This window comes from Agelaius tricolor, unplaced genomic scaffold (genome assembly GCF_023055355.1).
Source record: "Agelaius tricolor isolate 1412-34295 unplaced genomic scaffold, bAgeTri1.0.p SCAF_1, whole genome shotgun sequence".
Classification (NCBI taxonomy): Eukaryota; Metazoa; Chordata; class Aves; order Passeriformes; family Icteridae; genus Agelaius; species Agelaius tricolor.
In genome coordinates, this window is record NW_027269261.1 from 61457047 (window position 1) to 61484978 (window position 27932).

Sequence of the window (27932 nt, forward strand, 5' to 3'; positions counted from 1 at the left end):
CATTGCATTTTCTTCTTACACATCTGCATTCTGGGCACAATGTTAACTATCTCCATGAGTCTAGCTGTGGAGCATGGACATGTTTTATTAGATATAAAAAGGCATACTGTTCAAGTTTGGAATGTTTGTCTTTATGAAGCACTTTAAGGTGTAACAGAGAGCATTACCGAAAGCTCCATCTCATTACCCTTCAGTTTGGGGCAAAAACATAGACAAATATCTGATATGTGCATTTTAAGCATTGCTGCCTGCCTGCATTAAGTTTGCTTTATGAATCTTTAGACTGTCTGGACATTTCTTCTGAATTATGAAACTGTTATCAACTTAAATTTTCACTGGTACAAGAGGAAAATAACTTTTTTTCAAAATTCTCTGCAGTAATTTATATTGTTTCAGGGTTAAGTTGGACAATTGTGTGGACACAGGGAATTCACGTCCATCCTTGTAGAGATACCATTTTAATTTGTCCTTGAAAACAGGGCACTGTGCTTTACTCCACTGCACCTGCCTGGGGGGCACAGAGAGCTGTGGACTCCACTCTGAGGTGCTGAGTGTGCTCACTGGAGTGCTGTGGCAGGGGAGAGACTGCCTCACACAGCCATTTTAGTGCATTTTGTACACCAGCCATGGCAAGCTGCAGCAGTTTGCATTCCAGAAAGCATCACTATTTTTTTCCACTTCAGCCCTGCTACTGAAATTGCACACTGGCCTCTTCCAATAGTCTTGTGATTTTCTATAACATATTTCCTGAAATGTGTTCTTCCAGCCTTAAATCTGTACTGAATCTGGAAGTAGAGAGTTGCAATAAAGAAGACCCTAAATATACACCCAAGATTTACTAGTAACTCAGACACATTTCTTTCCCTCAGTTCGGCTACAAGAAAATAATAATGTTTTTCACTTGCAAACAGTGTATGACAATGAAATGCAATTAATGACCTTATGAAACATTATGCTTTATGACCTTATTAAACATTGTGTTTACTTGTTAACGAGTTCTGCAGTTGGAAATCATAGAGCTGCCAAAATTTAAGTGCAGTAAATAGCCAAAAGATGACTAAGGTGCATGGATCACCTCCTTTATGCTGTATGTTCTTCTTAATGTATCTCCCAGGGGGCAAAAGAGAATTTTGTATGCCAAAACATAGAAGGCAGGGCTCTATTATGAAAATCTGTCTTGTTTCTAATAAGAAACAACTTTCTTATTAGTTTCTTAGTTTAACTAAGCTAGCAGGATGAGGAAGATTCATGCATCATCTCTGTGAAAAGTTTAAAACTCAGCCTTGAATATTTACTGTGTGCAATTTTTCTTGCCCTTACTCTTGCCCTTATTGTAGTTAGCAAGAGAAGACCTAAATTCCCTTCTCCTCAGCCCTCTTGTCCAGGAAAAGGAGAGAAGGAACAGGAATTCCTGTATAATGCTTGGACATAAAAGAGGAGAATCTTCTTCATTGATACACTGTCCAATTTCAAATCAGGCAATGAATTCTAGTTTTTTCCTATATGGATTCTTCATACCAGAAGCACAACAGTCTCACAAAATATTTTTGCTCTATTTAGTGGGTCTGAATGCCATATACTGCACATACCTTTAACATCATCTTCTAACATCTTGGCTTCGTTAAGGACCCTGAAGCTTTTCTTGAGAGAGTTCCTGGCGCCATCCTTCAGGGATCCTTCAGGACCAGACGTCTGCAGACAGAGAAAAACAAAGTGTCAAAAAGGAAAGTCTGAGGTCATAAAAGACATGTGATCATGATCTAAGTGAACAGTCACTTACATTTTACGTGTACATCAGTGGGCTCTGAATTACATCCCATTGCCATAACATTAGTCTAACAGAACTAAAATAAAAAAAATCTAAAATTTTCTAAAATTTTTTTTAATTGAATGTCAGATCCCCTTTGGAATATGAGAGATTACATTAATAAAGAAAGACAATGCTTACAGTATTAAAGAAACAGATTTGACTCTAAGAGCAAAACTGTCCAAAGCCAACATACAAAATATATTTCAACTTAAATATGTATTTATTCTTCCAGCTATGGACAGAACACCATGAAATACAGTATTTCTCTCCAACTGCAGCTACAGAAACTTTAGAGGCCAGACTGGATCTGATGACTCTAATAATGACAACTGAAATTCATCTGTGGTTAAATTAAAGAATGATAATTGCTAGGTGAGTAAAGAAATAAGAAACAAAGTTTTAAAAGAAGGGCAAACTGCAGTTAATCTGAAAGAATTTTATTACTAAGCTACCATCCTTCATCCTATCCTACCATCCTACTATCCTACTTAAAGATCTTTCTCCTGAAAAACATCCATCTCTACCTTCAGTGCAGAGACTGATCAATAGATGGAATGATTTTTCTAAATTAGATTAGTGTTTTCAGTCAGTAGAAAATGCTCCAGGTTCTGAACCACTTACTGCTCAGTTTGTAAGACTGAACTCAGGTCACACATCATACTGAATACATTTCTTTGAGAATACTCCTGACAGCCAGATAACATTCTGTATTAGTCATGGGTCATAGCCTTGTAACTGGTGTGTAATTAAGAAGAAGCTACTTTTCATTTTCCAGGGCAGATGCATATACTCAAAAATTAACTGTGTGTCAATTAAATGACACAATTATTATTGCTATTCATCATTTTTATAATGAGCAAGCCCAGAAGTGACATTTCACATATTGCTGAAGCTCTGATGTTTTTCAACGACACTGTAAAAAACATGTAGTGAACTTGCTGTTTCTCTTTCTTTTAAAAATCTTAGAGAATGCTTTGGATACTTTCAAAATTCAGAACCAAGCTTTTTGTTAGGGGATATCTCACAGTATATATGTTGCCATGTCACAAGGATATAGCTATTAAAGAATTCCTATTTAGATGAGATGTAAATACAAGCTTTTATGTGACTTTAAGAACTAAGGCACACATCACTGCTATTTCCCAAGCTCACCTGAAATATTAAGCTGTGTACACATTCCTTTCAACAACAAAAACATATATATTCAAAAGATGAAAAAAATTAGTTTCTTACAGATTTTCTCTACCACATAGTAACAAGCAGCACTGGTAACAGAAAAATATAAAAAAGAAAACAGGAAAAAAATCAAAAAACTGCCCAGTGAAGCAAAAGACTGCTCCTGAAGGAAGAATGTTTGGCTAGATTTTGTGACAGATGCACCTGTCAAAACAGATAATACTTTTAAATTTCTTCTCCTACTAGAAACAGAACCCAGAGTGTGATCACTCTGTGACCACAGACTTCAAAAAATAATGATTGTTGTTGTTGTTATTGTTATTATTATATAACTAGGCATGGCTGACTGGCTGTTGAAGCAGCTTATAGTCAATACAATGAAGTTGGAAGGCCAGATTTACAATGCAATACCAAGAAGTTCATCAAATCAGGGACAGTAATTGGGCAAGTGCTGACAATTAGTCAGAAACAGGTTTCAGCATAAAGTTAATACTAGAAGAGCCCTTTCAGAGAGAAATAAACTTGTACTAATTAAAAGCTTTATTTTAAATTTTTTAAAAACAATCTTGAAAATGAGGATTAATTAAGACATCTGATAGAAATGTACTTTTTTACTAGTTTTTAATGTGGTCCATGAGATGTCAAGTCATGAAGCAGTCAGTAATTAAAATCCGAACATTTTATGACTTTGTGTAAGGTGAGTCTGTACACTTGTGGCAAGCCTGGGTCACAGTGAACCACTTTATAATTTTTATAATTTATTAGGATTTCAGCCAATGGACTTTAACGTTGTTTTCTAAATTGGGACAAATTCTGTTTAAAAAAAAAAAAGAGAGAATAAGAAAAAGTAAAAAAATATTGTGATTCAAAATAAATTTGAAAATTGCAGGGTCTCTGGAATTGAATTTGTTCTAATTCTGTCTCTTCCTAAATGTCAATAATCTGCATATAGCACCTTCCTCTCCCTGTACCTTTCTCCATGGCCCCTACCCTCCCCATGCAAACCCTGTGCAGTTTGAGCCTCTGCTTCATGTTCTGGCAGAAGTGGGACCATGTTATGTACCCAAACAGTGCTGTCTCAGTCATGGTTTAGAGGCATAAATGCACTGGGGCAGTGTTGAGGATCACAAGAACTTACACAGGTACAAGGTTTTTTAGGCTTAGTGCTAATTCAAATCAGTTAAAAATAGTTCTGCCTTGTTCTTGAATGATTTTCTTTTCCCATACACTTACACTGTGCAGTTTCCTCCTATGCAAGAAATAGGGTTACTCTCATTTCTCATTTCTACTAGTCCTAGAGATGGATACCAAAAATGATTTGCACCTCAGGACATCCTACCAAGGATGTCTAGGCAGCTTTATGTTAGGAAATCTAGACACCCAACAGGTGCTGGGGCATTGCCTACAAAGAAAGTCAAAATCAAAGAAGAAAGCAGGACCCTAAACACTCAATGTGTCCCCTGTGCTTCTTACAGTCCCCAGCCTGTAAGTCCTTTCTAAAAAGCCTAAGAATAATCCACTTTTTTAGTATATAGTGTACAACTACTATTCTGATCTATGAGATAAGACCAGAATATGTTAACCTGACTCCTATCAGTTACTACCTAAGTAATGGAATGCTGAAACTGCCCGAATGCTAAAGACTTCTCATTTCTGATGAATTTATATTGCTTTCAAAGGGGAGAGCAAATCCATCATACAAACCTCAGGAGGAATTTTTCTGTCATATTTTTAATACATTTTTTCCAGTAATTTATCAGGCTTCTTGTAATCGCGATGGATTTTGAGCATCTTTTAATTCATGCTTTAGCAACATTAGATTAATTTGAAAATTAAGTCATTTTCCCATTACAAACCAAAAACCAAAAAACCCTTGAGATATCACTAAGGTTCTTGTAAATAATTTGATCCAATGATGTAGAGGATAGAACCTAAAACCAAAACCTGTCCATACAGTCTCTGGTTCATACACCAGCTCATTGCTGTTGGGAAACCCTCATCCCCCTGCCCCAAAATTATTCCTGGTGAATAGGAAAGGTGAGGATCAGGGATGCAAAGTGAGCTACAGCACTTTTCTCCATTATCTATTCACAGCTGGAACTTGGAGTCTTTTACAGAAGACAAGCATCCACAGCAGCTCTCATACAGAAGAGAACATGCTCCATCTTTCAAAAGGAGGGAAAGACATGATCTCCATCATGTCACTGGGTCCCCAGAGCAACTTCTCAGAAAGCTGGCATTGCACTTTCTAGGGGCTTATGCTGCCTTCTAGGAGACCTTTTGAGCAATTGTGCTCCAGACAGCCCTGACTGAGGGTACATTCCTGGTCTAGTGCTGAAGCTCAGCTAAAAGCTCCCTGGGACCTCCAGAAAGTGAGACCCTGATTTACCTGGTTACCAGTTAAACCCTTCGCCTAGGCAGAGCAACCATTCAACAGTCTTTAAATACAAACAAGGAAACAGAATGAAGAAGTGATGACTGTAGTTCACAGCTGGCATATTTTTAAAATCTGGCTCAAAACCCTCAAATGAACATATAAAAAATAACAGCTAAATCTATTGCTCTGCAGCAATTTGATGGCAAACCACCAATGACCTCTATATCAAGTCAATCACATTTAAAAGGCATCTCAGCTGCCTCAATTTTCTATTTCATCAACTAGATCCCCATTTCACATACACTGCTCATAAAAAAAAAAAACAAGCTCCTTCTAATGAATACATGCAAAGTAGATGCTGAAAACATCACCCTGATATTTTCATCTCTTTCCTTGCTACTCACTTGCTTCTATTTACATCATATCATCCATCTTGACCTCCATCACTTAAATTATCAATCCCCTTTCTCTCTATGCTATAATCACCCAGTGATATATATACTTTTGTCATCATCCTGTAATTGCTAGCTTTGTTTCTTTATTGCTCTATGTGTCTTTTTTTTCTCCTTTTCAATCCCTGAAACAGCTGCCTGTCTCACTCATTCCAAGTTGTCAAAGGAGAAAAAGACATCACATATTAAATCTTAATGAGAAGGAAAAAACAAAAAGGCCAGGCCCTTATTTACTTCTGTGGTGTAATTAGGCATTCTGGTGAAACAAAGAACTGTTTACAGAGAACTAGCACATACTAATTTGTGGGGTGATTTTATTCATTAAGAGAGAAATACAGTAGTTCGAGTTATTTGAAGAAACACTGAAAATGTAAACAGCCTACAAATATCAAAATTTTTGGGCAGTGGCTCCTTCACTTTATCCCTCTGATGAATGCAGAGCTTCACAGCATGTGATTCATTTTGCTATTCTCATAATGCATTTGACTGAAGTAGTTCTCTGTAAGCTACCTTTATTCATGTACATTTATTCATGTACAAGTGCTGTAACTACAAGTTGTTTCTGCTCATCTACATGTTTCTATATCAAATATAAGTTCTGGCACTCTCATATTATACTGTCACTGCCTCACATTTCTGTATGCATGTGAAGGGCATGCCGGTTGGTCTCTGACCAACTCCTGCAAATTAGCCACTAACTCCTTTGATATCTGACCTAAAAGATAATTTTGGCTATGCTCAGAATGTTTTCTGCTCACAGAATAAACATCAAAGAGCCAAGATCCTCATTGTGACCCAGGGTGGAGAGATGACTTTAGCTTACAATCCTATTTTTAAAAGTTCTCTTCATTTTCTCTGGAAATTTACAGGTGCTACCTCATAGTGAGAATAAGATTTCTCTGCAAAAACTAGTAGAGGTCACAAAGTGAATAAAATTTCCACTCCCCTCCTACAATTCTCCATTTCTAGAATTCTGGCCAGGTGCATGCAGTTCATCTGATGTGCAGAGAAGTGCCTGCAAGCATTTTCAGGGAATGAAGTTGAAGAGTTAATTAAGGTATGGAGTTCTTCATATTTAATGAATATATTACCCACATCTAAACTTGCACTATTGAATATCAGATGGCTCCTGACTCAAAGCTGTTGGCTTGAGCCATACGCAGGGACCAAAAAGTGGAAGACAGAAGGAGGAAAGACAGTAAATAAAATGGGGAACAAAAGTAAGGATCATGAGTTAGGAACAAATAGGGACTGTCTGAAGGTACACGTAGCTCTGCCAGAGGCATAGCTTTCTGATCACAAAAACAAGAATGTTTGATGGCAAAGGTCTTCACATAAAGTTTTAAGATGGCAAAACATGGATCTGAGATCACACGTAGCACATTCCACAAAAAATCTAAACCTTCTTTTCAATGTACTCATTTTCCTTACCTCTTGCATAGCTTCATTTGCAAGAGCCTTGGCTTCCTTGGCAACTCTTTCAGCTTCATCTGTGGAATCCTTGATGTTAGTATAAGCATTGAAAGCACGTGTGGCATTGAAAGAGAGGTTTTTTGCTTCAGTAAGGATTCTGTTGGGATGAGAAAAGTAAACACACCATTAAACCTGCTGCCAGAGCTCAACAGAACAGAGTATCCTAGATTTTGAAACAGCCTGTATTTCTAAGGCTATTTCTAAGGTGTTTAGAGAACAACACTACATTTGAGATTTTAGGAGATGTGGCATCATGTGTTTAATGGAATTCATATTTCATCTGGGCAGAAAGACATAAAGAACAATGTTCACTAAAAGAGAAGTTCTGTGAGATAAAAATAGACCAGACACTGAGAAAAGATAGCAGCGTGCTTAATGCTCTAATACAAGTAACATATTCATCATGTGTGTTTCTAGGCTATGTGCTGAGCCAGGCAACTTGAGGAAACTTGCACTGTATGAACATGAAGGATCATCACAGACATGTTTTAAACTAGAATCTCTGAAAAATTAATTTCTTGGTCTGGCTGCCAAACACAGAATTGCTAGTGTTGAAGGCGATCTTACAGTCTAAACCAAATCCTAAATGTTAATTTTGCTGACCAAAATGAAAAATATAGGCATATAGTAATGCTTCATATTGAACGTGATGTTCAATTTACATTAAATACTCCATTCTGATAGCTATAAATAGATTAAATACAGTTAGTACTTGCTGGTGCAGAGACAGCGTTCAGCTAGACTCCTTCCTAGGGAAATTTCTAGTCAGCAGGCTGGGGAAATAACTTTTCTTGCACTCTCTCTGTATGATATATTAAAACATTTTCTACAAAGAATTTCTGCACCTAGAGAATGAACTTGAAGACAACTATCTCAGTAGCCTTTATGACCAATGCCTATGTTGATTTTAAGAATAAAGTGTAAATTGACTAAAATGTCCACTTGAACTGGATAAGAATGGATCTGAACTTGGATTTTTGCCTCTCTGGGAAATTCTCTAGCCATGCAGGTGTATGGCAATATGAGAGAGACAGAGATTATTCCTGTTGGACCTGTTCCAGCTTGTATAAACTAGTCATTAAGTCAGTGTGTGTGTAAGAAAGGACAATTCATCCCAGTAATTTATCTGTTCTCTGCAGAACTGTGACAGCTGGGCTCTGATCCTCACATCAATTACTCACTGATTTCTACAAAATGCCACAGAAAAGACAAAGTGGACAGAAGATATAGTCCCTGGATTCAACATGTAGCTAATAGAGGGAGAGAGATTCCCTTTAGGTTACTGCAGAAACTGCATGACTGAGCTGCCTCTGCATCATCCTTGGAAAAGTGAATCTCTTTCCTCAACTATGGCTGGAGCTCACTAGGCTACTCTAAGTTTCTGTGATACTCTATTAACCAAACACAGAGCCCAGAATAGCTACCTAGCAAGTACCTCAAGAACTGCTTAGAAACATGGTTCAAATCCTTTCCAGCTAGGAAAACCTAAAATGAATTTGCCAAATACCAATGGTGCTTACTCATGAGTAGGCAATTAGCCACAAGGGAGAAGCCCATACCAATGCTTCCTTGTACACAGCAGAAATAACAATTTTTTCCTAGGGTGAGTTCATGAATGGTTCCATGTTCTAACACTCAAGAGAACATCCTCATTGTCAATCAATATATTATTAGAATCCTTAGAGGGTGATGGGAGAGACAGGGCTCTCCCTCTACCTCTCCTGTAAGAAGAAACAGTAATCTAGATCACCAAATTTAGAATTGTCTGAAAGACACTCAAGTGCCAGTTGTGAAGATAGACACACTTTTCAATTCTTCAAACTGATAGAGACTGTATATGCCTGTAAAGTACAACTATTTCTTGTCAGTGCATGAAGTAAACAGCTTTATCCTGATTACACAGCACCACGGTATTTCTTTGTCCTTTGAAGATGTGTATCTTCATGTATCACATGAAGATATTTGAAGATATGTATCTTCATATGTATCACATTAGAAATTTTAACTTTGAACAACCTGCCTTTAGACATAATTTTTAATGTCCTTGGTTCTGTGGAGTTTACTGTCTTTTTTGAGAATCTGAGGTTGATATCTGGATCAGACATAGGTATGCATAGTGCTGTTACAACATTTTAAACACTACCTTAAGCTCCTTAAGACCAAACTGTCACCTACATTAAGACAGAAGCACATACAAACACCCATAAAAAGGTCTCTTTTGAATAGTTAAAAAGCTATGTCTCAAAGCATGTTTTGCCAATATTTGACTCGGAAGCAAAATCTTTTTTGTCTACATTTTCCCTCTTTCTTAGTTCCTTCACGACAACCTTCCATGTATTCAGATGTTTATGTGTGGTTGGGTGTGACACTAAAGTCACTCATTTTCAAATTCATTTTTACCCAGGAAACCACAGCTATCATAATTTTACGCACACCTTAAAACATGTATTACACTGGGTATCTACAGTAGTGTAACTACACTGTAAATGAAGCCAGTAATTTTGCAAGTATCAGAGCTAATTTCCTGTCTTTTCCTCAAAATTACAGATGCTGGTAAGAAAAAACTGTGTTAAGCATCTGCTCACAAGTCTTTGGGATATTCAAATCTTCAGGTAGTATCTAAAAGATAGAAGCAGCAAAAAAGTAGCATATTCTTGATGTTTAAAAAATAATACTTTTTTCATGCAGTGCTTTTATAAAATAATGAAACTCTGAAGCTGGTGCTGGGGACAGGTCCAAGAGGCAAAATATCCATGGTCTCTTTCTAGGTATTACTATTGCAAATTACACTTACTATTTATGGCTTGCTTTCTTAAGTGCATAGAATGCAATAAAACAAAAGACACCCCTCTCTTTTTCCCCAAAAATTCCCAAAAAAACAACAAAAGCTTGTTTTATATTCTTTCCAGGAAACTATTTTCATGATGAGTTATTTAGCATCATTCTTCTGAAAGAGAAGTCATATGTGTCACATAAATGAAGGGCATTGCCGTTCTTATATTTAGGAATGTGATAGTGGTAAACAGAAACTGAAGTTTCTGTTCTTGGGTTTAAGTATTTTGGTCCAGGACACCTACTTTTTTGGGAGAGAGTTTTGAAACTGGTAGAGAAATTACTGTCCATCACTAAGGGGGACTTCTGACAGTAAACAATTTAGCAATTTAAAAATCACAATAATAGTCTCCTACCAAAATGGTCATCTTAAAAAGGAAAATATTACTTGTTTTTAACAAATGCACATGAAAATGTGTAGGGAGCTCTTTAAGAAGAATTGCTATTTTTTTCACAACATAGCAGCAAGCATATGATAAGTTAAACTGTGTTATCAGTGCATCTGAGGGCACTTCTTGCTGTCCATGCAGCCTATAAGAATCACAATATGTAGGAAACTGCTTACAAGAGATACATAAATTGACTAACTCAATAGTTGTACACTTGTAGATGCCACTGGTTATTTGCATAGCCCCAGTGACAGATGTCAAAGAAGAGGAGTGCCCTTCAAGTTCTATGAAGCAATTTTGCAAACCTGCTTCATGATTTTAGCATTACCAGTGAATGTCTGCCTTACCCATCCAGCACTGCAGATGATTCATTCAGCTGGCCTGCATGGTTCTCAGCTTGCAACACCTTTTCTGGAAGCATCCTGTCATGAATTTCTTGTGATAAGTCATCTATTTTGTCTTTCAGCTGATCAGACATTGGCTGTATCTTATTTGCAACACCTTCCACATACTGAAAATGGCAAAAGAAAAGCCTTTGAATTTCTGATTGCTAGCATTCTGTATCTATATATCAGGGTGTTTCTTCTTTCCTTGTGGGCTATTATCTTAACTTACCCATGCATTAAAATTTCAGGGAACTAGTATAGAATGAGTAACAGCAATGGCTGGACTGGAAAGCAGAGAGGAGATAAACAATATTCCAAGAGCTACTCATCTCTCTTGAGCTTAGTAGAAGCTTTTCTTTTATAATTAAGGAATTGCATGGTTTAAAGCTTATAGACTAATTTGGATTTGTTTCCTAAATGTAGATGCATGTATAGCTATATTAAATTGTTGCTGTGCTCCACAGTAATAACTATTAAGTGGCAGAAGTTTCATGTTTCAGGACCCTTTGAGCAGATACAACATCTTTTTGCTTATTAAAGCTTCTCAGTAAGAACTAAGTTTTTTGAAGACTTGCCATTTCTGTTCCAAAAACTGTGTCTCCTTTCCACTTCTCCAAAGAGCATTTTTCCATTTATTATGGCAAGCTGCAATGCATGCTGGAAGTATCTTCAGAACCAATGATACTTCAAGATAGCTTTTTTTTTTTTTGTAGCTACAACACTGATCTCAAACTCTGTTGGCAAAACTTTTAAGGCAGAATTTTTAAAAATATTATGTAAAATGAGATTTCAATCCTCTCCCTGATCTGTCTAGACTTAAAATTGTGGCCACAGGCAACAAATTATTTCTGAAGCTTCCTTCTCATATACAGTTTTTGTGCAGACAAATCTATACCTAGATTACAGAGTTGCAGTGAGACTGTGAATGGGTCTGCTGCATCTGTCATTCTCGAGATAAAGTTAGTACCACAATCAGAATACTACATTTATAAATGGCAGAACCCCTAAAACATTGTGACCTAGCTCACATGTAATCCAAGGATCACTTAAAACTCCAAATTATTAATTTTTATACACTAGACTAGCTTTTCTGCTATACAGCAATGGAAAAAAAAATATCCCAAGTAAAATATTTCAATATTGATAAATACAATGAAAAACTAAGTGTTACTTTATTAGTCTATTTTGCTTCCATAATGATGTTTTGTTGTACTAATTCTCTGGTAAGGATGATAAATTCTCACCTCTACAGCTATGCTGATGTCATTTGCAAGTTTATTGGCTTCATCAAGGACATCATTCCCTTCCTTAAGGGTCTTTTCAACATCTTGTCTGCCATCTTCTACAGCTTGCTTCCTTTTCTATAGGAGAGTTCAGACAAAGAAAAAGACAAGTTGTTTACTAGAACAGTTCAAATGCCAGCACCTCAGTACAAGACTGCATTTTGTCACCATGCCACAATGCTCCTTCTGCAACTCTCTGAGCTCTCAGAGCTGAGATGGTGACAAGAATAAAGCACATGTAAGGTATCTTTCCTTTGTCCTCCCATTCCCAGCTGTGTATTGTCCTCCCACGTGGAAAGGTTTTGTTGCTCTCTAACAGAGGTAATTGGCTGAAGTACTACTGCAAAACAAACCAGAAAGTTACAAATCCTAATTGTTACCCAGATGTGTAAGTTCCTAATTTTGTAAATCACCTCTGACGATGAAGGAAAAATTTATAAAAATATTCTGCTGCTTTCCTACTTCCATCCACTGGTACTTCATCAACTGCTGAATGCAAAATAAAAGGTTTGGAGTAACCTAAAGATTTCTGGTTTTCCAATTAGTAAAACTACTGCATATTGTGTGGTAAGGATGGACTTCTGAATAAAGAACTGGCAATTTCCTGTGCAAGATCCATTGAGTATCACAGATTAGTTTGACAGGAAGCCATGGCAGCCTTGTGGGCAGGACTGCTGGAAAAGCACTCTGCTACAGTGATGCAGAGAATACTTTTAAAACTGAAATAGCAGGTAATTTCTCCAACCTTTACCCATCCACCTTTGGGAAGAAAATACACAGAACAGAGATCACCTAAATTCATCAGACCACTGCATTTCCTTAATTCAAACAAGCACTGAAATCTCTGCTGTGAACGGAGGTCTCAGAACTCTAACCTCATACTGTACTTGAGGTGAAAGCTCACTGAGATACAGAGCTGAAACATTCATCTTCATTAGGGTGACTCTGCTCTTTATGTCTTGGCTAAATGCTTGTTAATGTACAGTATAATATGCTCTTTAAGTCTCTGCAATTTAAATTAAATCACAAGCAGACCCCTCTTCTATGAGAGAGATCATTTATAACAGCTACTAACTACTGAGGATAGAGTTTGATTTATTACTCTGTAATATCTGTAATATCCACACACCCCCTTCAGTCTTCTTCCCAGGGGTTGGAGAGGGAGATGAAAGGGTATGTTTTCTAGAAGCAAATATATGACAGCAAAGATTTTAACAGAACTCCTATTCAAATATTGAGCTCATGCTTTGAATTTTACATGACTATTTATACTGGGTTGAATTTAATTTCCCACAGAATAATAAATCCAGTGTACCTTCCACAAAGCAGATGGTATTATTTCAATAAAGCAGGGGAGTAATTCTGCTTTTGAAAGCCAGTGCACTCCCTCATTCTGAGGAACATGTTCCCTTTAAATTACATTAGATATAGTTAGATTTTTATAATACTTTTTTTGGCTTATATTTTTGTTTCAAAATTTAATCATGCAAAGGTTCCATCTTTAATCAGAATCTAAGTAATTGAGGATAAAACCTGTCAGCACTCACCTCCAGCATGGTCATATTTTTTTGGTTGACTGCAGATAAACGATCGGCCTCCCAAATTTTACTTGCAGCTTCTTTTAGCAGATCTTGAACATCAGCAACTTTGCTTTGGTAGTCTGCTAGCTTGTCCCGGACCTCATTTTTGAGATCCTCATTTTTCTCACTGGGCTCACCAAATAATTTCTTCACCATGTCCAAAAGATCTTCTGCGTTCCTGAAATACATTGCCACCTATGAAGACACTGAGTTCATATTCCCTACACCAAATAATCTGAATAGTCTCAATAATAAGGAAATGAAATAGAAGAAAAGGAAATTAAATTAAGTCTCAAAGTAATTTTCAAGATGACACATGCTTAATAAAGTGAAAGGACAGCTGTTTCTATGCCCTTTCTTAAAAGAGGTTTTTAAATTCCACTAAGATCCTATTTATGAAGCAGAATATATTCAAATATTCTCCTTTGAAGACTATTTTTTTAATTAATTTTTTTGGTTAATTTCCATTCTTGAGATCTGACTGGCAAACTGAAGTTTTCTGAAACATTTCACCAATTTCAAGCTGTCTTGAAGTAGACAACTGCTTTAGACTAGACAGTCAAAAATTGTAAATGCTTTCTGGTGAAATTAAAAAAAAACAAACCTAGATCCTTGGATTTATGACTTCCCGTAGTCAAAAAATTTTGCTTATCTAAAATACACTCTGGAGTATTTTTAATGGATTTTGCTGACCCCAGTTTTAAGGGAATGGAGTACTGTCATCTGCCTGCCTCAAATCAGTTTCACCAAAGGCAACACCACTGTGTTAATCCAATGATATTTCAAGGGCAGGAAAAAAAAAAAAAAGTGGCACCTCAGGCACTTCCAAAATGATTCTTTAGAGATAAGAAAAATCCTAAGTAAACAGGAATATGTAGGATAGATAATAACTACGGAAGAAATTTATCACTCTTCCACCGAGGACAGATTAAGTTTTTCTTCCTGTTTCATTATGCCAAAGTGTGGAAAGCAAGAACTGTATCTTCTGAAAAAACCCTGCAATTTGGCCTGCCTGTAGTCAGTTCCATTAGGAATCTTCTAAAAATAAACATATAAATAAATGCACACCAAAAAAATATGGGCAAGGAGGAAAAGATATGCTGACACTGGACATAATTTAGATGAAGAGTCTGAAGTGGAGCCAAGGGAATTCAAATTGTTATCTTAGTTTTGGGATTTTCTGAGATGGATTGGAGTTTTTTTTTCCCATCAATTCTGCCTTTGGTTTTGATGAAAAAAATTATTCACATATTGAATTCACAACTTCTGAGGACAAAATATTTAATCAAAAACTAAATTCCAATATTGACACCCTGTCACAGAAGTGTAAAAAGGAATTCAGGATTTCTCTCATACCTCCTCCATTATTCTTCTATAAGAAGCTCCTGTCTTACACTTCTGGCAAATTTTGACACCCATATGACACTGCAGTACTGGAGGAAGAGTATGAAACAGATGGATTTTCCTTTTATTCCCTTGCCTCACAGCACAGTTCAAACTACTCATCTGTCCAGTAGTCTACCTCAAAACTCTTCCTTGCTGCTCCTAAGATAGCACTTTCATACTGATCTGTTGAGCATTTTCCCTCTGCTCTTTCTAATGAAATATGAGGCAATCTGTTCCATGTAATCCCTTGCTTTAGAACTTTTGTGTGACTGGACCGTGCCACATTTCTTGAAATACTCTCTTGTACGCTTAAGCTGTGCTACTTTCACTAGAAGCCATCCTGGAAAAAGAATAAAACTATACAAAATGCTTTAAGAATAAAACTATACAAAATGCTTGAAGTTTTAGAAGAAACAATCACAGATCTGGCCTAACACATGGAATGCTGAATGGTCTGGATGCTCAAAACGAGTGCAAGAGAACAAACAAGATTAGAAACTCATAACAAAATGATTAAAACCCATTAACTGCATATGAGAGCCTAAATATGTTAGAATTGCCCTACCAGCAGAATGAGAAGAAATAAGGATTGTAACATCATGAATAGCATGTATAAGGTGACCAACCGTCCCATGTCTCTTCAAAAACAAAAACAGAAACATCAGGAAGCAATGTCAAAACATAGGAGGCATATCTTCCAACACTGCATGGCTGAGTTATGCAATTCAGTCCCCCAGGAAAGTGGATGATAGAAATTCACAGAGGTTCAGAAGCCATCAGACAAATTAGTGGAAGGAAAAGTCACACAAAAATAAAGCTACTCAGCATACTAAACAGAAAGAAAGAATTCTGGCTCACAGCATCCCTTGATAGCAACTCAGTGGCATCTGAGAAAACATGAAGGAATGTTATAAAATAGTGAAAGATATACTTCATAAATATTAAAATCATGGCACTTCAGAACAGCAACTGGTGTATTTCTCTATATGCTCTTTTAGAGAGAAATTATTATAACTAATATGCCATTTCAGTACCTTAAGGCAATAAGAGCCTGGATTTGAAAAATTTGAAGGAAAATAACAGAAAAACCTGCATATGTAAGAGAAGCTTTGCCATCTATGGAAACAAGAAAACTTTATTTCATTTCTCTTCTTTATTTAAGTTTTGAGAATTCACTGAAAACACAGCAGAGAATCCACTGAACCTTGTCATTCTGTTCTCGGAAAAAATTCTGAAAACAGAATACAATCACTGACAAAAGACAACTCACCAAAGTGTAAGCACCTCAAAGTGATCATGAGGCTTGCAAGAGCCTTACTTTATTCAAAAGTAAATATGTCAAATGGGTCTGCAGAGAGTACACACGTGTGGAGCACAGAGATCCACATCCATGCACCTGTACCTCCAGAGTTCTAAGAATGATTAATTTTTCTTCCACACTTCTTGCAGAGTGTACCCTGTCCACCATCTTAATACACTATTTAAAGAGTTTTATAACATTTTCCTTCAAGAGGCATTTTCAGAAAACAACATCTCTAGGATCCTTTCCTCCCTACCCTGTAATGCACAGTGACTAATTTACCTTCTGTTGAGTTGGCTCCCAAAATTTCTTGGATCTCAGTGACTGCTTATAAAGAGGTAACCCTATCCTTAAGATAAACCATAAACTTTATTTGAAATCAATGAATATATTCATGTATCCCTTAGTATAAAAAGTATTCCTATACAGAGAAATTTAAAAACTCACTTTGTACATTTCAGGAAGAATGAAAGACGGAGAGAAATTCTGTCCCTCAAAAAACACCTACTGCATTTTCTACTCTAGCTATTGGGCTAGAGTAGGAAATTATTTCATTGTAGTCTGACAGTTTCATGTCAGCTATAGCATTTGAGGACTAATAATACCTTGTTTGAAAGGCCCTTCTCCAGCCAGTCCAGCAAATTTGCAGGCAGCACTTTCAAAGGTTTGGCTAAATTTTTCTCATCTCAACTTTTTACTGGTTTATTTATTTGTGTGAGTAGAGAAGGCATAGAAGAGACTCAGTGAAATCAGATGAAAAAGCAATAAAACATTGCTCACAAATAAGTTTGCAATATATTCTTTTTCAAGAGAACAGAAAGCAGAGCTATCAGTTATGGGAAGAAATACTGCACTAGCAGGATTTCCAGAAAATGATCTGGTTTATAAAGTCTAAGATAGGCAGTGCAAATCTGATTCTAAACTGCTTGGAATTCTCAGCTAATTTTGTATTCCATTTACGTCTCCTTACAGTATGCACACACCTGATAACTGACATTTTCAGGCCTGCATAATTCTATCCCAGACAGTTTTTTGATCCATCACAACTTCAATGGACCGTGTCCCTGCTCAGCTGGATTCCCTGCTAGATGTTTGCACTGGTGAAGAGCTACGCCAAGTCTAACTCTGGAAATATGCCTGGTCTTACTCATATAGATGTAACAAACTACCAGAAATTTTAACTTCAATCCAAGTATTTTTCTCAGTCAGGAAAGTTTTCAGCATTTGGCATATTGCTTTATAAACAGCTGCCAATATAATTATATGTATACATTTATTTACAGATAATTATATAACCAAACAGCAGGCTTCTGAACTATGCCACAGAAATGGTTTATTCTGACCTACACCATTCTAAACGTGGCAAAATACATTTAGATATAATGTCTATTTATGTCTTTATAATGTCTATTATATTGAACAAACTTTTCAGACAGTTATTATTTTTATTAGACCAACTAGTTTTCCAGAGAAAAACCCCAAGCTTCCAGATGGAATTTTTAGTACCAAAGCCATTCATCAGGTTTGAAGCAGAAACTAAAAACAAACTGAGAAAAATTAGAATTCAATTAAAAATGTTGCTGGTACCTGTGGAGCAGGGAAATAATTTCCTAGGGATTGCTTTCCACATATGTAAGCATTTTCAAGAATGCAAATGCTAAATCAACAGATACAAAATATTAGACTTTACTTTCTTTCACATTTCTGTAAGCCTCAGCTAGAAAACTAGACTGGCGAACATGACAATCACATTTACAAGAATCAGACATTGTTACTAGGAGGTTGGAGACTGGGGTCTCTCCACTCACTTTAACTCATCTTGAGCTATTTTTTCTTGCACACTGAGGTCTCTATTTCTCATCTCCATGACCATTCCTTCAGCCTCACTCTGCAGTTCTGGAAGACTCTTCTCCAAAGTCTTGTCTTGAGTTCTGAGTGTCTCATTCAGTTTTACAGCATCTTCTTTTGCAGCTGCAGAGGACCAAAATACATTTATGTAAGGAGTGAGTAATTAAAAACAACAGAGAAGCTGCCAACTCTATCAGCAAATGGAACACAACTTGCACTGGTTATTTCTGCTGTGATCCAATGGTCAGTAACAAATGAGAAAATAATATATATTTCATCAAACCGTTTATTATAGTTTACTTTTCAACACAATAATTAAAGAAGTTTTTATATCCAGGATGATAAATACATTGCTCCCCTCCTCCTGCCCCTCAAAGAAAGAACCTTCAAAACAAGCAGAAGACAGTTTGCTATATTGCTTGTAGAATTAAGGAGCAGGGAGGACAAGCAATGAAAATTAGGCCTAAATTACTTTTGGAGAACCTTAAAATATGTCATTTTTAGCATTCAGACTTCACAGTGCTGGGAAGAATAAACAATTGTGAAATTTTAGAAAATGAAGCCGAAGAGGAGTGAGACACCCACAGATGTCTAAGCCCACTCATATGTTTAGAAGAAGATATGCAGAAATGGAAAAAAAAATTTGAAGGTTGGAGTATATGAAGGTTTACTGTAAATGTGTTTGTAACAGCAAAATTATTCCAAACAGATAAGGCTGTACACACAGCATCATACTCAAGGATGGACTAAAATCTTTCTGTCATAGCACTCCACAACATATTAGAATACCCACTTTCAGAAGCAACTAGGTCATTTATGGCAAACAGTTCCATCTTCAATTTTAAAAAGTACTGCTGCCTTTCCACAGTACAGAGTTCCCAAGTAACTGATTTCTCTAAAATGGCACCGTTCCTGGTCACAGGGGTACTTATGAGTACTTAAAATTAAATCTTCAATTAAAGACATTAAAATCAGTATTTCAAACCTCAGTAAATTACTATTTCCTCTACACATAGTATAGGTTTAGAGCAAATTATGAAGACAATTCTAATCAAATGATGTCTTTGATTAGCTGGTGAGAACTGAGATTTGTATCTTTAATAATGAGTGGTTTTGTGAGGTCTGGAAAAAGACTACACTTTCCTCAAATGGATCATGGATATCTCAAATATTTACTATATTATGTATCATTACTAAGATACCTCAGGCCAGGAATAAGTCTATATTAATTTTTTAAAAATTTTATTTAAAAAATAGTGAGTAACCTCCCTGAATATTTACATAAAAGAGAAAATGAATATATTAGCTAACCTTTTCTTAGGTTTGGAAAAACTTATACCAAATTTTATCCTTCTCTTCTCCTAATCACATTTTGTTTTGTGTCTTGGTAGAATGCAAATGTCAGAGTCCAGTGGTGGTAAAAGGTCTGGGTGCACTGACATAGACAAAGGCTAGGAACTGCAAAGAAGGGAAGTTCCATAGCTAAGAAGTAAAATTAGTTACAGCTACTCAGAAGTTCAGAAAGTCAACAATCAGCTCAGTAGAAGTGGATAAGCAGTCAGAGTATGGTCATTAGAACCAATCACTACAAACTTCTCACTTTTAATGAGGAGTTATGTCAGTGAAGTAAAAAGTATGAATGAGAAGAACGTAGCTGTGTTATGAATCACCAGTGGCATCCAGCTGTAAAAATAAGTTATTGGGACATTATTAGGAGAGCAGACATAGGCAAGTTTTACTCTTCCTGAAGAGCAAGACACTGAAAAAACATCATTTCATGCTTTTTGGCCGTGGTTCAGAAACACAGATATAATTTTCAGCAGAGAAAGGGAAAATAAAAGGAAGGTGAGTAGGAGATTTGGGAGAACACTCTTTTGTGTGATTCAGCCTTGGAAAAAAAGGGGCCAAAATGGAATATGATTCTTCTCTGCAAATATATTTGGTGTTGGGGGAAGGAGGAGAAGTACTAGGGAATGGAAAAAACCATCTATTTGAGCTAAAGAACAGGGTTTGCCAGGGAACACGATGATAAACTAAACATGAATATTTTTTGGTAGAAATGTGAACTATGGCAATTATGAAGAGTACTGAAACTGCCTCCTATCCAGATTGTGTGTATTTGCAGAAATTACTTTGAAGATGAGCTTTTGAAAGTTTTTGATAGTAGGAGAGTGGATGCCTTAACCCACAAGGTATCTCTCAATCCTGTGATGTGTATTTCTCAATGTGTATTTCATGTATTCTTAAAATGTTAACTTGGCCACTAGGCAAACACATTGATTTAAAAGTTTTTGTCCACTTCTAAGATACTGCATAAATTTATTTCACCCCCTCAATGTTTTCTAACTTTGTATTTCCTACTGCTAAACCTGCTTGAGGAAATTTTTACTTGAGCTACAAACACTGGGCCTAAACTTAGTAGCGTCAAAGACTTTGTTTTGCTCATCATCCCAAATTCATCCTGAAATATGGGGAACATGGTCTTTTGTTTAAAAAAATTCTCAAAAATTTGCTCACTTTTTCTTGTTGCTTTTCCCACAATTTTTTCTTGTTGCTTTTCCCACAATTTTTTCTTGTCAAAGTTACAACTCCTAAGGATATCCTAAAGTGCTGTTCAGTTTACTTCCAAAGCACATATATGGAAGTGTTACACAAAAGACAATACAAAATGTATTTTATAGCACTTGGACAAAAGTCAAAGCTTTTCCTTTCAATGACATAAGCCTTCAGAAGCATAGCTACTAAAACCAGTACTGCAGTGAATATCTGGAGGAGGAAAGAGCTGAAAAGTCTTTTCCAAGAAAAAAAAAAAATCTGTATTTGCCAACTATTGTAATATTTTCAGCCATTATCTTATTTAATAGCTTTATGAAATATATAGGTCTTGCTTCTTAAGGCCATCTAGAATCTATTTTTCTCATAAGCATTTATTGCAGTGTAAGTGCAGTGAATCAGTCTGTGGAAGACAGAGAGCTGACTTTGGCTCCATGCTTAGGTAGGGTTAGGAGTCACAAATTCTAAGCAGCAGATGTTCATTAACAGCAAGAAGTAAGTGCATTTTTGAAGTAAAGCTGGTGAATTAAGATGAAGTGTTAATGTACCAAGTACTAAAATTACATCAAACTTTTTTACCAATACATATTTGTAACTGCTTTGAAAACAAACAAAAGCTAAGCACTGTTTGTTACTTCATCATAACAGCTCTTCAGATAACTGCAAAAATCCTGAAGGAACATGCTCCGTCTTCTTCTAGTCTTTGTTCACATTTACCAGTACACTAAGTGTTTATATAAACTCTATACACAGATTTGAAGAAAAATTTGAGGACAGTTTACTGCCTTTTCTTCACTCAGCACTTTAAGCACATGACATTTCTCAGCAAGTAAAGTCTTCCTCACTGTCTCTCAGGCCCTCTTCCCCTGACATCCTCCAGTTTTCTTGAGAAACAACTCAAGTACTTTAATTTTTTCCAATACCTTCAGCAGCTTGGAGAATGCCTTTGACGAACTGTCCAAGAGATTTCGCTCTGTCATTAGTCCTCTCGGCATCCTGCCTGGTCTGCTCACCATCTGCTGTCACCTTGGTAGCCTGGTGATACCAATTCAGGGAAAATATAATTAATGAACAGGCCAAGGCCGCACTATGTTATATTCCGACAGGCTGAATACATGTACAAAACTTTCCTCAGGCCAGAGGCAATCAATGAATTATTGATCAGATGCATGGGGAATGAAATGCTCTGTTCAAGTACACAATTAAATTTTATTAGCTTTTCCTTTAAATGGAAATTGGAAGGCTTTATTTTAGGTTCTTAGAAACCCTACTTGTGTGCAGCAGCACATCAATGGAGACAGGATGAAATTATCCACTGACTAACAATATCTTTGCTTAAAGAAATGCTGTTTGGAACCTTTTAATAGATTCTTCAGGGAATACTTTCCATAGCTTCACAATTGTGTACTTTTCGATTGACAAAGTGCAGCAGGTACTGTGACCTCTTTGCTTCTTCCCTGGAGGTGTTCTCAAAGAGACAGTTCATTCCAACAAGCAAGAAGAACTTTAAATCAATACGTTAATTTGACCAAGAAAGAGAGAGAAAAATAAAGAGTAGTTTTATTCAGCTCTAATGCTTGAAGTTGTTCATTTTACTGGGATGCTCAGTAAAATTTAAGCTTTCTGTTACTAAATGCTTTGTAATTGTACTGAATCACAGCAGCGGCAGAAAGGGAGACATCTGCTGCAGACCTGAAAAACATGCTGAGGAAAGGAATCGTCTTAGGACACTCTACTTAGCTCTTGAGGTCCCTATTTAAAAATGGACCATTTTTAATTGAAAAGAAGCTAAACATTTCAAGACACAAAGCTTGTTGAGCTGTGCTGCAAAGCAAAAAAAAAAACCAAACCAAACCTACCAACCAACCAACCAACCAAAAAAAAAAAAACCCAAATAAAACCAAACCACCAAAACCCAAAAAACCCCCCAATAAAACCAGTAAAACCCTAGTTTTTTTTTCTTTAGGCTTTACATTCCCCAAAAAATCTTGAAACAAGGCAGTATGAATTTCCCAGTCTCTGTGAAATGGCTAGAAGGTCAATAAATCAAAATGAGCTTAGGTTTTCCCTGACTTGAACTGCACAAATTGTTTCTCCCTTACAAAAACCCCCACACTTTTCAGTAATAGTCAGAGAAATAGGAGCACTTAAACACATTTATTTTTGCCTGATTGGCTTCTAGATGGCAGCCCTCAAGGTACTTTACATCTGAGTTTCTGAAATAAAATTCCTGGCATTATCATTCCACTTACAATTTTGGGCTACTTCAGAGTAGTTACACTGAAAATAATTTACACTGAAAGTAATTTATATGAAACCGGTTCAGGTAAATAGAAATATACAGGAAGAACTAAGAACCCATGCAGACTGGGGGGAGTAGTTTGTTCTATTCCATCCCTCTATCAGTAGAAAATGTCTTTTCACACTTACACAGCTTTAATCATACTATTGGTTATTTCCTCTAAGATTTACAAACCCTTTTTAGCTGCCTGGACACAGAACTAAAATATTGCTACAGTGAGCTGTAAGAGGCAATTGGGTTAGAAAAAAGGCAAAAAAATCCAAATGGTCTTGATAGACCACTGCTCTAACTCTCCTTGGCATTTCTGATGTCATTTAATTCTTCATGTAATTGAAAAAAACCTTATTATTTATTATCAAACCCTCCAGAAGAAGCCTTTTATTCTTTGAGTTTTATTTATTTGGAATATTCACATTCAGTTTTATTATACTCTATAATATTTCTAGTCCTTTGCTAGAAATGGTATTTTATAACTTACATATTCCTTTCTTAGTTTTGATTACTTTTTCCACATTCATGCTAATTCAAATTGGCCACTTTAACCTCTCTATTTATGACTGAATAGCATGTATCACATTTTTCTGAAAATTAATCTGTCGCTGAACAATTTTCATTTCCTTTCAGTGACAGCTCTCTTTAGTACTTAAATTCCATTCAGGTCCACTGAAGGCCTTCTGTATTTTGACAGAATTTCCTTTGCTGAAAAATCGGCTTTTGCTTCACTATCTAGTCTAGCTTTAATTCCGTAAACCGTATTAAATGGCAAACATCCTTCATACTGTAGCTGGCCATTCCACGGCTAATTAAATGTTTTCATTTGTTAATAAGGTCCTAGTAATTTTCTACATGTCTACAATTTACTACAGCTCACCATTTCTCTAAGGTCAGTTTTCGGCATCTTCTAACAGTTGAAACAGGCCCAACAAACTCTTGCTGTGGGAGCAATAAGGGTGAGGCAAACTGGACCCAGAGCAAGGGTTTGGAAAGAGTCTTGTAGAAGTTATTTGGACACAAATAAAACTTTTTGGCATAAAGGAGATCCAAAGAAAGTATTTGAGATCAGTGAACATGTTTTGGTGATGTCCACAGCTTAAACACATAGTGATGGAGGTTCCATGAAAGGCTTTGCTCCAATCTGGAGTAACCACTTAGCAATTTAAACTATGAGCAAGTATTAGTAACTATGCACACTTTTTTTGTTTTAGTTTTTTTTCCAGGTTTATTTAGTCTGAAGACTTAATCAAGCCTTAAAGAACTCCTCTAGATAGCATCTGGAGGCTGTCCTACAGGAATTTCTTTAGCTAGTGAGCTGCAGACCATAGAAGGAGGTGTAAACACAGACATGTACAGATGGAAGTTCTTGGCTTTCTCTCCAAATGTTCCCAGCTATTGCAAATTAAGTTGCTTCTGCTACTGCTTCCAGAAACTTTCTAGTTAGAGAAATTCAGTACTTGGGGAGAAAGGCAAAAGTTTACAAAGACAATAAAAGCATTTAAAATCAATATGAGTGATTCTGATCCCTGTCTTTCTTGAACACTCTAAAGGTACCTAATTAGAAGGGAAGTGGGGGTTTTGATGAAATACAGTGAACTGAAAGGAACTGAAGATATCAGGACTTCCTCTGGTGGTAGGTGGGGGAATGCGCATGCAAACATGAACATAATTAGTGCAAGAAAGACATGAGGGTCTTCTATATGGCAAAGTAAATGAAGCACAGAACAATGTAAAAGAAGGGAAAGGAGTGCTGCACTGAAGTAAGAGATCATTGCTTGAAAAGAGACCACAGGGAAGCAAAATCCCCAAAAGTGTAGTGACTAAATACTACTGTCTTCTATATTTTATCTTAAAATGCTTAGAATTTTTTTTTCATGGAAATAGATTCCTCACCAATCCTCACCAGCTTTTTTATTCATCAGTACTGTTTCACTTTGAAAATATAGTGAGCCTGCAAATCAGATACAGGAAAAAACTTTGGCATCTACGGTGGTACTCTGTACTCCAAGTGCCAGTCATTATGTAGTTATCAGCTGTATCTTCATTTGGAAATGAGCCTTGAAGACATGACGTCAGGACTCGTTCTTTTTGGAATACTATTCTTATTTACAAATACAGAAGGAGAAAGGTAGGACCTGCCACCAATTTCCAGTCCCTAAATTAAAAAAAAACAACAACAAAAAACCCCCAAAAAACTACCCCAAACTGCTCCAAGTAACTCTGTAAGGATAACTGGGAATCATAAGGCTACTTAGTCATCACAATGATGAAAACCTGCAAAAACATAGTGGTGATAACCTGGCCACCACAATAACTCCCCTAAGATCACACTTTTGATATGTTTTTTCTTCCAAGAGTTGTCTACAGAAGGTCAGAATCTATATTAGTTTAGGTCATCTCTATTGGGGAAATTGGAAAAGGATATTAAAAAGAGCAACTTTACAAGAGGAAAAAAAACCTGTCTTAGCCTAAGATTGAGAAATACTAATAGAAGAAATATAATCTTCCCTGCTTGTAGAGCTGACAGGGGTTAAAAATCCAGCTAGACTTAAAACTACTGCAGTTGCTTCTTGCAGAAAAATAAAAGATCAAAGAGAAGTGGAAAAGCAAGCTTTCTCATAATGTCAGTACATACAGATAGATACTGGTGTATGCATGCACATGTGGGTCCTACATATCCAAACACACTTCAGATGCTTTCTTACCCACTACCCATTTCAAAATTGCATAAAAACCACACAAAGAAAACAGTTTCTCTGAGAATTTTAGTTCCTTAAACCATGTACAATTTAGAGACATGATGCTAAAACTGCCTAGATTTTATGTGATTCTCTGCATGTATATTGATCAGTACATAGTACTCTACATCTTTCCTATTTGGTTCTTTCAAGTCACAATCGTGACTTTTGGTAGTGCTTCACATCAATGTACTTTGGACAGCTTGTTTTTTACTGAGGCTGGTTCATACTCCTATTTTTTTTCTCCACTAGGTGGCACAATTTATATTATTTTCTTAGACACTGTCTTTACTGACCAAAATGAGGTCTATTTTGAAATAAAACTTTTGTAACAGAAAGAGTACATAGCACATCTATTGAAATCCAGAAGTTGCTAACTATGCTCATAAAGGAAATCTAGAAGACACATACTTAACTAAACTTGCACACCTCTTTAGTGTAACCTTTTCCAGGTAAGATCATTCTTGGGTCATCTGTATGGAAGTGAAAAAGCTTTCTTACCTTATTAGGAAGTTTTGCAGAAAATATGTGTCAATATAGTGGCCCCAAAAAAGAGATTTTTAGAGGACTTCCTGTCATTTTAGACACTGAGTCTGAGAAGCATCTTATAATTCATCGATTCATTCATGTTTAATGCATATTCAGAAGATTTCTGTCATTATGCAGCCTCAACCAAACCCATAGACCTCAATGCAATCACAGACATACTCTTGTCAGTAGTTCATCCATTTCTGTCACCAAGGTATCCAGATTTTCTCGTGCTAGCTGAAGAAATCTCTCTGGTGCTCTCTGAGGTGAAAGCAAATGCTGTTGGGAAAGAGATTGGAGAGTGAAAAATCTGTATGTGATGGATGTCAGTGCTTCCAAATATTGAAGAGAAGAAGCATCAAACATTTCATTACAATATGCAATCCCTTTTGTCACTGACTCGTGTCACATTCATCCAACAGGCTTTTTTCAGGAATCTTGACAACTTTACATAACTTGTAAGTATGGTAGGGAACATACAATATGTAAAATACATAACCATTTTATAGACCATCAGCATGAAAACTATTTTATTTGTATGCAACATTGCTTTTCTATGCCTGAAGTATAACTCCTTGCACATATGTTCAGAAATTACTGTTGCAAGATTTATTTATTAAAGTAAGTAAAAATAAATAACTGTAATACTTATTTATCAACCAAAGCAAGTCTAAAATAATTAAATCTTTATTTTTTTCTTCTTCTCTGAATGTACTCACAGCTGTGAGCTTGAACAGAATCAAGTGTAACTGTACTGAAGCTCTGATATTTATGGATGTGAATACTGCCAACATACCTTTAATTCCTGTGTCATGTTCTCAAAACCATGTAACATTTTATATGGAGCAGGCAGTGGACCACTAAGGTTAACACTCAGGATCATCTGGTTTAGCCGATCCAGGTCGTTGAGAAGGAGTCCTGTGCATTCATCATCACAAGCTGGAGGAAGAACAACAAGGCTGCTAAACATTTCTCCCTGCTAAACACTTAAGACATTTGATTTAGATATTGTGTGGCACACATGCAATTCTGGGGGAGGTAACAATGATTTCATACATATTACCCCAAATGTGTAGCGTGAGAAAAAATGGAAACAACAGCTAGGGAGTAGGAAAGACATTATTGCTTAGGATTTAGTAATGGACAGTTTAATATAAAACACAAAGATCAAAATTGATAGGCTTAGCCCACTAAAGAGGAAATAATTAATGTTGTCCACTGCAGACTAGGCAATATAAAATATTAAACTATACAGGTAATTTGGATGAAGTTTGAGAAAAGCAGATAGGCAATTTGGAGATCAGATGGGCAATTCAGAGAATCTAAGGAGCTCTATAAGAAACAAAATATGCTTATGGATTTGAATGCAAGAAAAAAAACCTTAAAAATCTCCATATAGCAGTATGGCCAAGCATACTAAACCTGTAATGCAGACAGCTGAAAGCATACAGGTAAAAATACTGATAGCTTTCTTTTAAAAAAAATGTTTTCCCCTACCTTTTTTCATTAAGTTTATAAGCTTTTC

At 36.3% G+C, this 27932-nt stretch overlaps 1 protein-coding gene across 2 annotated transcripts in view; it reads right to left on the minus strand.

The window, feature by feature from the left end:
- The window catches only part of LAMA2 (laminin subunit alpha 2), a 335107-nt gene that overhangs the window by 53564 nt on the left and 253611 nt on the right, over positions 1-27932 (minus strand). For both annotated transcript variants that reach the window (XM_071437013.1, XM_071437012.1), the window contains exons 33-41: positions 27204-27346; positions 26588-26686; positions 21769-21880; positions 18253-18415; positions 13726-13936; positions 12140-12256; positions 10857-11020; positions 7247-7385; positions 1590-1692 (exon numbers count right to left, since the gene is read on the minus strand). In XM_071437013.1, the coding sequence (XP_071293114.1) occupies positions 1590-1692; positions 7247-7385; positions 10857-11020; positions 12140-12256; positions 13726-13936; positions 18253-18415; positions 21769-21880; positions 26588-26686; positions 27204-27346 (1251 nt within the window). The remainder of the gene's footprint in view (positions 1-1589; positions 1693-7246; positions 7386-10856; positions 11021-12139; positions 12257-13725; positions 13937-18252; positions 18416-21768; positions 21881-26587; positions 26687-27203; positions 27347-27932) is intronic.